Here is a 16,278-nt window from a genome sequence, read left to right as displayed (position 1 = left end):
ATGGCTACCTTGTGAATTTTTTTTCGTTCTGTAGACACCTCGGCCTTGGCCCCATCCTCAAGAAATGCTGCGGAAAGACCATCACAGATTAGAAAGAGGAAAAAAAACCCCAAGAGATGACATGTTTTGTGAGCTCATGAACCCTTCAGCAGCCGCAGAGACTGAGCTCAGAGCGTGGCAGCTGACCTTGTCCCAGAATATGGACATGGAGAGGGAGAGTCGCAGAGAATTGCAGGAGCATGATCGCAGTACCACACAGGAGATGCTGCGAATCATGCAGGACAAGGCAGACATGATCCGGCGGCTTGTGGAGCTTCAGGAGGAGCGGAGGCAGGACAGAGTCCTGCTGCAGCCCCTCCATAATGCTCCTCAACTGAGGACTTTACTGCCGTCCCCCTCCCCCGCCCCCAAGAGGTCTCAGAGGAGATTGGCTAGGCTGCAGTGGAGGTGAGCAGAAAGCAGCTGCGGACACGCTGACAGCTGACCAGCAAGCTACCACCCTACCCCTGGAGACAGTGAATGAACACTCCCCTCCCCCCTGTCCCCCATGACTTGTATGTTCATAAATAAAAGTTTGCATCATTTTAACATGTTTCTTTATTAAATCATATCTTGTTCTGGAGGGATTTGGAGGGTACAGATATCGATGGGAGGGAGGAAAGGGGGGGAGGGGAAACAAAGGCAAACAACATACAGGAACAGAAATCACTCCTGCATCTCATTGCAGAACCTGGTTTTCAAAGCTTCCCTAATGCAAAGTGCTCTGCAGTTAGCTCTCAGCATATTGCTGGCATCTGGCTGCTCATAATCGGCGGCCAGTCTTTCTGCCTCCACAGCCCAACCCTGGGGGAACCTTTCACCCTTCGCTTCACACACATTATGAAGAACACAGCAAGCAAATATCACAGAAGGGAGGTTCTTTTCACTCATGTCCAGCCTAGTGAGGAGAATCTTCCATTTACCCTTTAAACACCCAAAGGCACATTCTACAACCATTCTGCAACTGCTTAACCTGTTATTAAAACACTCCTTGTCACTGTCAAGGTGCCCGGTATAGGGCTTCATTAGCCAAGGGAGCAAGGGATAAGCAGGATCCCCCAGGATCACTATGGGCATTTCCACACCCCTGATGTGAATTTTTTGGTCGCGGAAAAAAGTGCCCGCCTGCATGATAGAGAACAGCCCCGAATTACGAAATATGCACGCGTCATGCACCTTCCCAGACCACCCCACACAGATGTCGGAGAAACGACCCCTGTGATCCACAAGGCCTTGCAGGACCATGGAAAAGTACCCCTTGCGGTTTATGTACTCGGTTGCTAGGTGGGCAGGCACTAAGATAGGGATGTGCATCCCATCAATTGCCCCCCGGCAGTTTGGGAACCCCATCGTGGCAAACCCTTCCACTATGTCCTGCACATTTCCCAAAGTCACTAGCCTTCATAGCAGAAGTCTATTGATGGCCCTGCATACTTGAATCACGGCGGTGCCCACTGTAGATTTACCAACTCCGGATTGATTCCCAACCGAATGGTAACAGTCAGGGGTTGCCAGCTTCCACAGAGCGATGGCGACTCTCTTCTCCACTGTCACAATTTGTCTCAAGTGAGTATCCATGCACTTCAGCGATGGAGCCAGCTCCGAGCACAGTTCAAGCAAAGTGACCTTTTGCATATGAAAGTTTTGCAGCCACTGGTCATCATCCCACAGCTGCATAACGATGCGGTCCCACAAGTCTGTGCTTGTTTCCCTGGACCAGAACCTGCGCTCCATGGACTGCAGATGATGCGTTACAGCCTGCAGCAATTGTGAATTGTTCTGCTCGGTGGCTTGTAGTAATGTAGCCTCGGTGGCATTGCTGTTGCCTGTGCTTCGGCTTCTTGCTGTACTTCGAAAATACTCGATGATAAGCACCGATGTATTTGTGACGCTCACAATAATAGTGCAGAGTTGAGCTGGCTCCATGTCCCCGCAGCAATGGTGAGCACGCGGAGTAAAAAAACGGCACGAAAACAATTTTCCTGTTTGTTTGGGGGAAGAAGGGAGGGGGAAGCAGCGTTGCATCATGGGACGATGACACTCGTCCCAACAACCACTGCGGCTAGTTGCACAGTGGGATAGCAACCCACAGCGCAATGCTTTGAAAGTCAAAATAAGCGTGGTGAGTGTGGACGCTTGAGACCTGCGCAAACAGCGTAGTGTGTACACGCTGCTGCAACTTCTAAAAATCGATGGGTGAAAGTCGACTTTAAGTAAGTCGACTTTTCTCGGCAGTGTAGACATACCCTTAGTGTATCTATATGGAAGTCAATGGTACTGCTCCTGTTTAAACCAAAACTTAAGTTGAATCTTATTTCTTAAAATAGCTGGCAAAAATTTTAAGAAATATCTCATCTTGTATTTATTTGTTACAATAAAACAGAACCCTCTTACAGCTAAGTCATGTTTTTCACAGGACAATTTCCCTATAAGTTGAAGTTTACAGTAACTAGAATCAACACAACGTAAGGCACTGAAACATTTGAGACTTTCATTCTACTTCTCTGTTAACAGAGTTTTATTATATCCTAATTGTAAAGATCATGCAAAAATATCTTTCTATGAACAGGCCTGGTTTTAGGAGTCATGTTCATAGATAAGAAGGGCAGTTCTCTTCTGCTCTCTTCACAGCCTACTTGATAATCAGCCTACTTTTGCTCCTTGTGTAATTTATATTCTGTTTCATAGGTGCCAGACGAGAAACTGTATAATGGAGTTATTAAAAAAAAAATAGGGGTATAGTAAGTGAGGGAAGAAAATGTGGCATAAGTATATAGATAGAATGTAAAGAGTAAGAATGAGAAAGATACAGTATATACAAAATTCGTAAGCAATCTAAACACTCTGTAAAAATTTTTCAGTACAAGTAGATTTGCAAATTATTTAGTTTCAAGTAATTTTGTTGGCTCTCAAGAACAACCAAACACTGCACTTCAGTGTCATCCCATCTATAAGCATATATTGCCTTGTTTTACCAACAAATTAAATCACTGTCTGGACTGGGTTGTAGCTGTTTGTTTAACACCTATGACTCATCCTCTCTCCCTATCCTATCCTCAACCAAATGACAAGGAAAAGAAAATAGAATAAAACCATTCACAGTGGTATTACTGTATGGCCAAATTATTATGCTATGCACTGAATCCATTACTTTGCCATTAAAGTCCTTTGGGACACCAAACATAATAAACTTTTACATTTATCCCTGATGGTAACTATGGATTTAACTCTATTGCTTCTATTGGGTCACGAATAGTGTCTGCTAGAATATATGGGGTTGGTTGTAGGTGTAGTTGTATGCTGTATAGCTACACCCAACGTGCTCCTTTCAGAGCAGAAAAGCAGTGAATGTCCCCTCTGAGGCAGGTAGTGCAATCTAAAATTTTGGAATGTAAGGCTCAACTGGACTCCCATTTTACTTTGGGTTTTCAATTTTTGCCAGAGATGCTCCTTTAACAGCCTTGGACTGACAGGCAGGACTACAAGGAAATTCCACAGGGGGCCCAGGACTTGGATGTCTTGCAAGACTCATCCAATGACAGACTGAAGATAGATTCCATTTATCTGTGGAACTATGTCCTGGGTGGAAGGGGGACCAGGGCCCAAGAGAATTTAAAATGGCCAGATTTGGGAAGGGCAGATGTGAAGAATATTGTTGGATTGGAGAAGGGTAAGACCAGATGGCACAGGAGGTGGGGATTTAAGTGGGATGGGGCCTAGCTCTAGCTGCCCTCTCTCCAGTCTTGTGTTTGAATTTGGTGCCCACCACGTTATGCATTAGGAGGTGTGATTTGAGATACCCCATAATGCACAGCACAGTAGCATACTAAATGTAAAAACAAAAGGCAAGACAGAGCAGTTCACGTGGCAGGCCAAACACTGAGACAGCTGATCCCACCAGAGAACCACAACATGAAGTGGGGTCAGCAGCACTTCCAAACCTTTTGTGTGAAGGAAGAATTCTTGTCCCTGAGGCATGCTGAGTCGCAGTGGACAAAGCGTGAACCACCATTGCCCAGACCAGCTTCAGAGGTTCCTGTTCTCTCCTTTCCTGCATGCCCTTGTCTCCCATCTCCTACTTGTCTTTTAATATGACATTCAGTTTTTTAAAGAAACAGACAATATAAAATAATGAATAAATATTAAAAAAATAAGATATGGGAAGGATGGCTATTTTTAAACACAATTTTAAAACCCATCTGACTCCAGTAAATTAGAACAATTCTGGAAAATGTGGGTTTTCTTGTATATGTTGTTTGAGTGATGGGTAAGAGCGATCCTCACATACTGGATGAAATCCTGATCCCATTGGGCATGTCTACACAGCCAGCTGACCCAGCCCAGCCATGGCCGTGCCACAGGTCTTCTATTTCAGTGTAGATGTACCCATTGAGATCAATGGCGAAACTCCCATTGACTTCAATGGGCACAGAATTTCACCCACCTAGGTGGAATGGACAGGGCAGGCCTCTGTCACCTTCTGGGCTGTCACCTGCATATCATACAAACTGATTTTTCAGTGTAGTAAAAACCATTTTACTAACAGATTTTTTAAAACACTGTGTCTAGCAAGTGTCTCTCCTCCAGGCAAATCAGGAATAACACCATAACGTCTGGTGGTATTCATCTCTACTCCACGGATTCCAGGGTTATTCTGATAATTACATTGTGAAGCTCCAGTTTGGAAAGCAAGCGTGGGAGTGGGCACCCCTACCTAGCTCCATGCAGCAGCAGAAAACTGTAATTTATTGCCATTAATTAAATCACATCATTTCTTTGTTAAGTGTAGTTTGCTCTTTGCTCATTATTGAAGCCCATGATCAGCATAAAGAGGCTCTAATTTGACCTGACCAAAGAGCTTTTCATCATTCCTCACCCTTGCCATAGCTTTTACTCAAGTGCATTCTTTCCATTAGTGGGAATGACCTTAAACCTCCCTTAATGTATCAATGGTAAAGCTGACATTGCTCACTTAGGATGACATTGTGATGATCAGCTCATTTTGCTTTAGGATGCTGAGCCAGATTAAGCACCAAAAATCAGAAAATAAACAGTATTAATACTCTAATAGTAGATTTTTTTTTGTTTTTGCCATTAGCATGCTAGGAGTCAAACTAAAATGTGTCTGCTGACAATGCATCCCTCCAAAAATCCCCTGTCAACCCTTTATCAGCTCAAAATATTTGTTAGAATTCTTTGGGGGGAAAAAAAGCAGCCAAAGGTGACCCAGTGGATAACACTTGCTTCTCTTTTCCAGCAGCATGGTCTTTCACAAGAGACTACCAGAGGAAATAAACATGGCAGGGGGATGTGTTTGTTCTTCCACTAGACCCGCAATAAAAGATTTTTTATTATTGGTTGATTGCTGACAGTGTGCTTAGCACCATAAAAGACACAAAGGAAGACATAGGCACTGCCTGGAGTAGTTACACCCTAAATAGATTCTTACCAGGATGTCTGTCTATGCCTGTGGGTTAAGTGTGTGACTGAAAGCTCCCTATATAAAGCAGACACAAGACACTGGATACAAAAATAAAAGCAAACATTCTTGTGTAAGAGGCAGAGAGAGCCAAGCAGTCTAATGCAGTGTGAGTATACTAGATACAGCTGTAGGTGCTGTTGTGTAAAACAGATGAATTCAGTGTGTGTCAATGAGGGGTGTTGTGCTTGGCTGTAAGTGGAGGTGTTTCGGGAGTGGGCAGGAGATGTGCCTGTGCTTCAGCCCGGTGACTGACTGACAGTCTCCACACCGCCTATCAGTCCGCACCTTGCGGGGCCTCCCCGGCTCCTCCAGTGCTTGGGCAGGCGATACGGACCCGGCAGCTTCCGACTCGATGTTCAGCCCCTGACTGCGAGACACGCACAGTCCACAGCCATGGCCAGCAGCTGGGTGGAGAATGGGACTCTCTTCCCCTTCGCTTCGCTCTCCGCGGAGCCCGAGAACACCACCACCACCACCAGCAGCAGCAGCAGCAGCAGCAGCCTGCCCGCCGTGGGCAGCCCCAGCCCCTCCAGCCGGGTGCCGCAGGCAGGCAAGGGGCCGGGGGGCAGCCCCCCGTTCTGGGACACCCCTCTGAACGAGGGTCTGAGCGTCTTCGTGGGGCTGGCGCTGTGCACCACGATGCTGGGCTTGGGCTGCACCGTGGAGCTGAGCCAGCTCGGGGGGCAGCTGCGGCGGCCGGTCGGGGTGCTGCTGGCGCTGCTCTGCCAGTTCGTGATCATGCCGCTGGTGGCTTTCCTGCTGGCGCTGCTCTTCGCCCTGGACGAGGTGGCGGCGGTGGCCGTGCTGCTGTGCGGCTGCTGCCCCGGGGGGAACCTCTCCAACATCATGTCCCTGCTGGTCAGCGGAGACATGAACCTCAGGTACCGAGCCGGCGGGGCGCCGGGCTCTCAGTGCCCCTCGGGGCTGGGGATCTTCCCTGCGGGGGGTCAAGGACCCGAGGACCAGGCGTGCACCGCGCGGGGAGAGGGAGGCAGCCGGGGCCGGTGCGGGGAGCTCCGGGGCGCGTGTGGCTGCGGTGGGGGGTCCGTAGCGGTGCGGTGGGGGTCCGTAGCGGTGCGGGTGTTGGGGGGCGTGCGGTGCGGGTGTTGGGGTCCGTAGCGGTGCGGGTGTTGGGGGGCGGTGCGGTGCGGGTGTTGGGGGGCGGTGCGGTGCGGGTGTTGGGGGCGGTGCGGTAGGACGCGCTGGTTTACAAATGTGCCATATTTTAGCCCGCTCCGTGCCAGCCTTTCGCTGCCCTTGCTCCGGGGCGCGGCCAGCCCCACCCTGGGGCCGGGGCGAGGGGAAAGGCGCCCAGCGGAGTCCTTGCGCGGCTGTGTGTCCGTGCCTCCTTGCCCCAAAGGGCTCTGCACCGCCAGCTCTCCCGGGCGCCGGAGGAGGCATCGTCCCTGCCCCCGCGGAGCTGAGCCGGTGCCTGTCCTTCTCTCCCCTGCCTCCTCCAGCATTATCATGACCGCCTCCTCCACCCTGCTGGCCCTGCTGCTCATGCCGCTCTGCCTGTGGATATACAGCCGCGCCTGGATCAACACGCCCCTGGTGCGGCTGCTGCCCCTGGGGGCCGTGAGTCTGACCCTGTGCAGCACCTTGCTCCCCATCGGCCTGGGGGTTTTCATCCGTTACAAGCACACAAGGATCGCCGACCTCTTGCTCAAGGTAACAGCAGCTGCCTCCCGTCCTCGTCCCCGTCCCCCCCTACACAGAGGTGCTGAGACCCTGCAGTTCCCACCGACTGCGCATCGCCCCTCGGCAGCCGGGGTGGTTAATCCCTGGTGGGAAAGGGCTCTGCCTCTCGGCGCCCCACCGTCGGCGCCGCGGCTTTAGGGTGCGGGGCGGGAATCCTTTAGCATGGACACGCTCTAACGCAGGGGTCAGTTTGAGAACCCCTGGTCTAATGAAAGGATAAGAAAAGATGCACGTGGGGGAGGATTTAAGAGGTAAAAAAGCCAGACAAAGCTTGCTAAACCCTAAAAATATTGCCCCACATAGCGAGTACTCCGCGAAGTAAAGAGCAGCCTGCACAGAGAGCAGCGTGCATGGTGCCTATCTTATCAAGACTGAATGTAAGTCTAGATGCTTAGCACTTCCATGTAATGGATAGATATAATTCAAATCATAGGATTAAAGCACATCACATACATTCGTTTAAACCCTCAGGACTTGTTCCGAATTCGAAACACTCTCTCTCTCTCTCTCTCTCTTTATTTTCCAAAGAGGAAGCATAAGCCCCATTGTGGTCAACTAATACTAAAATACTGCGCATGCATGACTGTTTTCTGTAAAACTGTTACAGGCAGGGTTATGGTTGAATTCAAGTAGCTCTTTTTGTTATAAACCAAAATTGCTCTCTTACAAAGACCAAAGGATGAACCAATATTTCCTTTCAGCAACACTGAATAAAAGGTTCGGCAGATAGATGTAATGCCATTTCTTAAATGCAACAAGAACAGAGTAAAAACCACAAAAGAAATGCTCAATATATATATGCGGCAACATTGCTAAGCATGTGCTTTAAATAAATAAATAAATAAAGGATATACCTATAATCAGGTACTATTCCATGTATTAGAACTAGTAGCTTCAGTCCCGTATGCAATAAAATCAGTACATTCCAAACAAAAATAGAAACACATGTACATCTTAACTTGGAATAATTAAAACAAAAATATAACAACAGTTATTGTTTTCTATGCTATTTCTTTGTTTGGAAATATACACATTTTCAACAGGCATTTTCATCAATCGTGGCACAACCAATTTCTATATTTCCGACTAAACCTTCATCATGCAAGCAATTTGTATGGAAGCCAATAAAAGGAAAGGTTTCAGGAAAGGGAATTAATGCATGGGGATGGAAAAGTGAAAGCATGGTGTGGAAACTACTAGCCATAATTGAAAAGAAATACCTGACAGACTGAAGTACTATCACAGAAGTCTTTAAACATATCTTTATGTTGAAAACAAAAGAGTGAAATAAATATTTCTGTTCATCAAAACAAAACATGAAAGTTAAAACTTAAGGTAAACTTTCAAGCAAAACACGCTCAAAGGTAAAGCAAAGCAACTCAGCACACAACGCGTTAATACTGCAAAAATTATTCAATGGCTGCAGTATGCTTAGAATACAGTGAACTAAAAGACCCAAACTCTGGGCCCCTTAATCCAATTAAAGTGAAACTGAATTATGAAACTGCCATTGAATTCAATGGTATCAGACCTTCTTCAGAATTGGTATTATCCTTTTTAAATCTCAGTTTGGATGTTTTATATCTCCTTTAGGCTTAAATTTGACATATACATTGTTAGGCAAGATGAAATTTCTTTTAAATATTACTTTACTAAAATGTAAATTAGAGAAACTATTTAAAGTATTATAGAAAAAAATGAATGTGTTTAGTGTCATACACTCTCCCCCCCCCCCCAAGACTTAGCTTCATTTTCTTTTTATAATGAAAATGTACATACATTAATGCAGATTGTTATTTCCTTTCTGAGAAAGTATCCCAGACAAGTTATACTGTTAGAAGCTATTTAAGAGACAGATTTCTTCCACCCTTACTCATCTCCAACCTGATCCAAAGCCCACTGAAATTTTGGAGTAGGTCCAAGGTAAGAAACGGTGGCAGAATCTGTCCATCATTGAATAGGTTAAAAAAAGCTCTACACTAGAAATACTAATGATATGACAAACTCCAGGACATTTGGAATTAAGGAGAGTGGTTCTTCCAATGTCTTTCAGTCACATTTTGTCTATTCACTGTTCATGTAATGAATATTTCTGCAGTAACAGCTGCAATATAATGTGCTGATTTTTTAAAAAAAATATTGTTTAAATTCTTTCCTTATTATATTATTTTAATAATTGTGTATTTAATTAATTTGCTTTTAAATACAATTCTAATGCAAGTTTTCCCTTCTTTTTTCTCTGACGTATCTGATTCATTATTGTTAGGTTTCCCTGTGGTCTCTTTTAGTGACTTTGGTGCTTCTTTTCATTCTGACTGGCACTATGTTGGGACCTGAGCTGTTGGCAAGTATCCCTGCATCTGTTTACATAGTAGCACTCTTGATGCCCTTAGCGGGCTATGCCTCAGGATATGGCTTAGCTACTTTATTTCACCTGCCACCTCATTGCAAGAGGACAGTGTCTTTGGAAACAGGATGTCAAAATGTCCAGCTTTGCACGGCGATACTAAAATTAACCTTTCCACCACATCTCATAGGAAGCATGTATATGTTTCCCTTGCTTTATGCACTTTTCCAGGCTGCAGAAGCAGGGCTTTTTGTGTTAGTGTACAAGATGTACGGAAGAGATACCTATAAACCAGATCCTCTAAATGAAGATGAAGACACAGATATTTCTTACAAGAAACTGAAAGAGGAGGAAATGGCAGATACCTCCTATGGCACAGTGACTACAGAGGAACACAATTCTATTCTGATGGAGCCTACACAGACTGCACTGTAGATGGACAACAGTCACAGCAAGAGAAGGGAATGCTTGAATTAATATTACATATTTGCCATATGTTTTGGGAACTAGTAAACCAGGCAGCTGGGATACTGACCAGCCTCCATAATCTACCCAACTACTACCCCCAGTGTATAAAATGACCATGTGTTTACTATTGTGCCAGTTGCGAATATTTCCTCAAAAATATAGCCTTATGTGTACACAAATCAATATAACACAAGGAGATAAGTCTACATCTTCATGAGAAGAAGCTCTTTGGTGAATTAAGTAAGGCAGGGGCAGGTACCAGAAAGGAAGAAAGCATTTTACAGGAAAGGAATAACGTGTGTAGCATTGGTGTGAACAAACAAGCAAATTAAATTATATTTGTAAACTGTGATTTCATTTCATGCATCTTATTAGTTGTAAAAAAGATCGTGTTTATTGTTCTGATTATAAATGCATAGAAAAGATGAATTAAGGTTGTATTCATCACTAATTTAAATCCCTCCAAAGATAACTAAACATGAAAAGTTAGTGCGAGTAAAGGTTCAGTTTATCTAGAGATGTATCTGCAGGGAAGGTAAATCCTTCCTTCTTACACTACTTGGTCCCTGGCTCTAATGTTAGTAGCATCCAAGGAATTCATGCTTTCCTTCCTCCTCCACAGATTCATCTGCGGGTTGTTTCTGTCATACACATACCATGCTATTAATCTTTGTCTGCGGTAAACAGCCTCTTGCGTGCTCCCGCGGGAATATCACCAATCAATCAATGTGCCCGGCCAACTCAATATAAGTCAAAAGAAAAAGCTCCAAAGTCTCAGGCTGAACCTCTCAGTTTACATTCACACTGCACAGGCTTTCGGGTCCCTCTCCCCCAGCAGCGATCAGGACATATCAAATAATTATAAATCAACTGAAAGAGGCCGGGAGACTTCGGACATTTAATAGACCCAGAGAACCCAGGAGGGTTGGACCAATACGGGGCGTACTTGCTTCAAAGACCGGCCTGAAGCGCTCCCTCCCCGCCGCCTTGGTTGCTTTGTCACCTGAGGCTAACCAGTGGGTTCCCTCCCTTCCCCTTCCCCCTCTGCTATGGCCTTGGACCCTTGGCTTAGCCCGCTCTTCCCAGCCACCTGCTTTCCCCGGGTCCGCCGGCTTCCCGGCACAGAGATTCCCGCCAGGGAATCAGCCGCGAGGCGCCTGGGTTGGTTCATTCCCCTCCGCCAATGGAGGCAGCCCCGTGCAGGTGGCGGTGCGGGGCCGGGTAACTGAGCCAGCCCCTCCCCAGGGCGGGCGAGCGTGGTATTTAAAGCTGCCCCCGCGGGCCCAGCGCCCGGGGCAGGTGCCATGGCGGACGAAGCGATGGAGAGTTACCTGTACTCGGCCTACACCCCCTACTCCTACCGCTACCAGCCGCCCAAGGGCAAAGGGGCCCCCGGCGCCTGGCGGCAGCGAGGCACCTACTTCTCGGGCTATGGGGACGCGGCGGCGGCGGCCGCGGCCGAGTACTTCGATAACTACCAGCGGGCGCAGCTGAAGGCGATCCTGTCCCAGGTGAACCCCAGCCTGACGCCGCGGCTGCGCAAGGCCAACACCAAGGAGGTGGGGGTGCAGGTGAACCCGCGGCAGGACGCCTCGGTGCAGTGCTCGCTGGGGCCCCGCACCCTGCAGCTGCGGCGGCGGCCGGCCCCCGGGCTGCCCCCGCTGCGGCCCCGCGAGCAGGAGCAGGAGCAGGGCAGCTCCGCCACAGCCAGCAGCCGGCCCGTGCGCTTCCCCCGGACCATCGCCGTCTACTCGCCCATGGCCTCTCGCAGACTCACCACCTTCCTGGAGGAGGAGGAGGAGGAGGAGCAGCCGGGGCAAGAGGCGGCCAAGGAAGAGCCGGAGGAGGCGGCCGCGGAGGAAGAGGAGCAGGAGCAGCAGCAGCAGCGCACGGAGGCGGCCGCGGTGCGGGCCAGCTGGGAGCAGCCCCCCGGGAGCAGCGCGGAGCCGCCACCGCCCGAGCAGCAGCAGCAGCAGGTGGCGGAGGACGAAGCGGCCCCTGAAGAGAAAAGCCAGGAGGAGGCGCCCGAGCGCCAGGGGGCGCAGGCCGGGCAGCTCCAGGCCGCAGCCCCCCAGGAGCCGGGGCAGGGCAAGACCCGCCTGCGCTTCCAGGTGAGGGGCGGGCCGGGTCACTCACCGCGTGCCGTGCAGCTGGGCTGGGAAGGGTGTGGCGGGAAGCCGCGGGGCGGGGCTCGGGCGGCTGGCTCGGGTTCCCGGGCGGGCTGGCCGGTCGGCTGGCAGCCAGCCAGCCGCGATTCCCTCCTACGGGGTCCGTCGCCCCTTGCCCTCTGGCCAGCCGGGTGCGGGGGCTGGGGGCTGGCTGCGCGCGCGCGGCTGAGTAACCCTTGTTCCCGCCAGTTTCTCGAGCAGAAGTACGGCTACTACCACTGCAAGGACTGCAACATCCGCTGGGAGAGCGCCTACGTGTGGTGCGTGCAGGGCACCAACAAGGTAGGCCTCGTGCCCCCGGGCCCTCCCTCCGACCCCGGCCTTCACCGCCACTGACCCGCGCTCCCCCTTCTGCCAGGTCTACTTCAGACAGTTCTGCCGGACGTGTCAGAAATCCTACAACCCCTACCGCGTGGAGGACATCACTTGCCAGGTGAGCGCAGCGCCCACGGGCCTCCCCAGCCCTTCCTTCCAGTGAGCCTGGGAACTCAGCTATGCTCGAGCACCCAAGTGGGCTGGGAGTTTCTCAGAAGCATCACTCCTCCCTGCACTGAGCAGGCCGTACTCTAAACTACTGCAAGGAATACTCCGCCCTCCCCTAAACTGGCGGGGTCTCCTGACTCTATCACTGCAGTCCTCGTCCAACACCCTTGCCTCTTTTTAGAGCTGCAAGCAGACCAGATGCACCTGCCCTGTGAAAGTGCGCCATGTGGACCCCAAGAGACCCCATCGACAAGACCTCTGTGGGAGATGCAAAGGCAAACGTCTCTCCTGTGATAGTACATTTAGTTTCAAATATATTATTTGACTGGGATACTTTTTGTTTAACAGATCCTGGTGTAAAATTGCAATCAAAGCATAGTTTTTCTTTTGAAAGAATATATATGGTGGGGTGTAGCTGGGCAAACCTACAAATAAAGGTATGGCAAAGCACTCTATAACTGCTCAGGCAGGCTAATGTCTACCTTATTTATGGTACATGTTATTTCCATACTTATTAGGAAGGGGAGAGAAGGTGCTGTTATTCTGTCAGCTGCAAAACTTCTTTTCCTTGTATGACTGTTAAGATAGTGACATCTAGTAGTTTCTGCTTCTGGGGGAGGCAGACATGCTTTCCCTGAAACCTAGGGAGGTCGCTACGGGTCTTCTGTGAGGAGCTGACTTGTGCAGTTGATTCTCCAACTTACTGGAAAAATCTGTCTCTAGGGTGCCAAATAAACATCCATCTCTCTTAACACAAGAATTAAAATCAAATGGCATTCTTCTACAATACAGGCCAATTTTAAGGTAGGAACTGCAATTAAAGTAAATGTCATACAATCGCTAATTGTAGGAGTACATACACAACTTCTGTTTATCTGCTGCTCACTGTTCCACATCTGAAAGTGAGTAATTCTTGAATGGCACAGGACTAGTCAGATCATAAACAAAATTTATAATCCTAGGCTCCAGCTGAAAACAAGTAGCCAGTTTAGTTGTAGCTGAGTACTTGCAGAGGATGTTGTAGCACTATCTTTAAAGAACCCCCTAACTAAGATATGTACTGCAGCTCTGCACATCTGTAAAGGGAAGAGGGTAAAATGAAACTGCTGTTCTGAAAAGATCAGTTAAATAGTTTGTCTGACTTGTTATGATTCAATTTGCTTTTAATGTGTATAGATCAGTGTGGCTATCTAATTAATGGTTGCATTTCTCACCTATGGAGCCTCCTATGAGCCCATCATGACATAGCTAACGTCTGTTCTAGCTGAGTGACTAATTTCCTCTACCATTCAAACTGGACAAAAGATGCTGTCACGAAGAGTCAGTAATGTATACATTTTCTCTACTTGAAATGCCTGTTAAAGATAACACAATGCTAATACCCAGCCTTCTTTGTGAATTGATACATCCACCATGCAGAAGGGTGGCGTAGCAATTTCAGACATTGCTCCAGAAGAGGAAATTATAATTATAAACAAATCTCCCCTACTGACCCACAGGCACTATTCGAAAATAGAAAACATAAGCTACGGCTGTTGGTAGCTGCTGGAGGCTCCAATTAAACTTTTTTTCCTGACTGTATGTACCAAACATCCACAGTACTTAGCTTCTGCTTGCTCCTATGTGAGCCTCCCCTTCTCTAGCTGTGAAGAAAACCAAATACACCTTGTAAAGGACTGTAGCCTCTTGCCACAATGGCACAGCCATTAACTGCAACCAGTAGGAATGAGAATATGGTAGTGGAAGCAGGGAAGTGCTGTCTCTGTATAGATGGGCAGCACAGATATGAAGCAACTGCTGCTTTAAGCTATGTTGACCCTCTGTAGGAACCAGCAGTGGAAACTCCTCATTTATTAGGAGTAAATAACCATTTCCTTTCAAACTTGCATCTACTTAAAGAACTACTCTCAACCTTTAGCATGCCACTAATACAGTTTGATGCAAACTATAAGAAGTATTTTCTTTTCTGCTGTCCTCCTTCCTCTGTTCATCAAGCTTGTTAGATTTCTAGGTCAACAATCGTACTCTATATTTAAGATTTTTGAACTTCCCATCTTTTTTTTTTAAAAAAAAAAGCACTGATGCTTTTGGAGAGACAGAACATAACCTTTCTTAAATAAGGTCTCTAATGGGCTAAACTTAATGTTTAGACTCTACCTAGGAACATGGGGCCTTCTACAAGCAATTGCTATGAGATCTTTCATATATTCTTTTTGGTGAAAGTTCATTACATCTGTCACTCTTCTGTGGCTTTTATCATGTAAGATGGGAAAGGGGACACTATATATAGAAGCAAACCAGTCTCTCTCACAGGAAAGGTGGAAGATTTGGAGATAAGAATTATTGCATTTAAAGTTATGTACAGAATTATAGTCTACATGTATTAATATAACCTCATTAATGGGAACCCTGTTAAATGTTTGCCATATAAAATACCATGTAAAGGGGGTAGAAATACTGTCCTTAACTTTTAACAGCAGTATCAGTTTGTGAAACAGGTAATGAAAGGATTTTCTACTTTCAGCTGATAAATATATAAACATTACTCCTTGCTATTTTGTTTGCAGTACATTTTATCCTTTTTAAGTTTGTATTCTGCTATTTATAACATTGTACATCCCTCTTTTCTTCCCCTTCCTAAACTTGTTTGTAGGTGTGCTCTCCAACACTACAGCTAGAATCACAGTTGACAGCTTTTAACATGCCCATCTGACCTGTTACAGTAAACCCATTCAGTGCTTTAACACAGATTTGTTCCCCTCATAAATGCATAATCTGTTTTGCTGCCTCTTATTCTCCATTTCTGCCCACTTTTGGAAAATGTAGGCAACTTCTACTACCCATGCTGAGGATGTTGGGGGTATTTTCCAGATGAATTTTCCACATTGAATTCTGAGATTTTTAACATTGGCCCTACTCTCTCACAGAACATTAGGGCCATTTTTTAATACAGACAGCTGTTTATAAATTTGGATGTTGAATTATTTTCCTGGATCACAATGCACAAAAATAAACAGCCTAGAAAGCCTAATGAGGGGGCAATCTAATCTAGTAACTGAAAAATGAGTTGTTTAGATTCATAAACTATATTTTTCCAAATTGATCCATCTGAAGGGAGAGAGCCCCAGCTCTACAGTGGGGGCTTGATGTTTACCTCCAACTCCAGGAGTATCAATGAATGATTGATCAAGCCTACTTAGGTGGCTGTGAAGCTTGTCTTGTCAGAGCATCAGGCACTCTAAAAAAGTAGTATTTTGTGAAAGCAGGCTACTGTTTTATGAAATATTGGTCCCAGACGCATATATGCAGTATTAGAAGTATACCTATCCATACCCTACATCCTACTACATGATGTGGTTAGAAACACTCCCAGCAGAGACCTGAGTGGTAACAGCTAAGGTAACAAGGCTAGAACTTTTCAAGCACTATGCTGTAGCAGGGGAGAGGATATTTTTGTTTGCCATACAAGGAGGAATTCAAATAGGAGTGCTGTGCTGGCTGGGAATCTAGCTTACCCTTGCTGGTGAAGCAGCACAGTGAGGTGAGGACGCTACCACTCCTGGAGCATGCTGTTGGCAACTGAAGGGAAA

General features: G+C 47.2%; 2 protein-coding genes across 3 annotated transcripts; both read left to right on the top strand.

Moving 5' to 3' along the window:
* The first annotated feature begins 5,914 nt into the window (after nucleotides 1-5,914).
* On the top strand, nucleotides 5,915-10,389 carry SLC10A4 (solute carrier family 10 member 4). The gene is made up of 3 exons (XM_067531177.1): nucleotides 5,915-6,402; nucleotides 6,982-7,192; nucleotides 9,489-10,389. Exons 1-3 carry the CDS (start codon nucleotides 5,915-5,917, stop codon nucleotides 10,002-10,004), a joined length of 1,215 nt encoding a protein of 404 aa, XP_067387278.1. The 3' UTR covers nucleotides 10,005-10,389.
* A 946-nt stretch (nucleotides 10,390-11,335) lies between these two features.
* ZAR1 (zygote arrest 1) lies at nucleotides 11,336-16,052 on the top strand. Of its 2 annotated transcripts, XM_067531160.1 has the most exons (4): nucleotides 11,336-12,148; nucleotides 12,395-12,487; nucleotides 12,564-12,638; nucleotides 12,870-16,052. In XM_067531160.1, exons 1-4 carry the CDS (start codon nucleotides 11,342-11,344, stop codon nucleotides 13,011-13,013), a joined length of 1,119 nt encoding a protein of 372 aa, XP_067387261.1. In that variant the 5' UTR covers nucleotides 11,336-11,341; the 3' UTR covers nucleotides 13,014-16,052. The 2 variants fall into 2 exon arrangements, with proteins under 2 accessions (XP_067387261.1, XP_067387262.1); XM_067531161.1 differs by lacking the exon at nucleotides 12,395-12,487.
* Nucleotides 16,053-16,278: the final 226 nt, after the last annotated feature.

Source organism: Emydura macquarii, unplaced genomic scaffold (genome assembly GCF_026122565.2).
Source record: "Emydura macquarii macquarii isolate MOO-44397 ecotype Brisbane River unplaced genomic scaffold, CSIRO-AGI_Emac_v2 contig_3128, whole genome shotgun sequence".
Lineage (NCBI taxonomy): Eukaryota > Metazoa > Chordata > Testudines > Chelidae > Emydura > Emydura macquarii.
Note: the sequence above shows the minus strand (reverse complement) of the source record. Positions and strands in the feature narration are given on the sequence as shown.

Coding starts and splice junctions, on each gene's coding strand:
- SLC10A4 (XM_067531177.1), top strand. CDS start 5,915: ATGGCCAGCAGCTGGGTGGAGAATGGGACTCTCTTCCCCTTCGCTTCG. Junction 6,403..6,981: donor AGCGGAGACATGAACCTCAG/GTACCGAGCCGG, acceptor TGCCTCCTCCAG/CATTATCATGACCGCCTCCT. Junction 7,193..9,488: donor TCGCCGACCTCTTGCTCAAG/GTAACAGCAGCT, acceptor CATTATTGTTAG/GTTTCCCTGTGGTCTCTTTT.
- ZAR1 (XM_067531160.1), top strand. CDS start 11,342: ATGGCGGACGAAGCGATGGAGAGTTACCTGTACTCGGCCTACACCCCC. Junction 12,149..12,394: donor AGACCCGCCTGCGCTTCCAG/GTGAGGGGCGGG, acceptor TGTTCCCGCCAG/TTTCTCGAGCAGAAGTACGG. Junction 12,639..12,869: donor TGGAGGACATCACTTGCCAG/GTGAGCGCAGCG, acceptor GCCTCTTTTTAG/AGCTGCAAGCAGACCAGATG.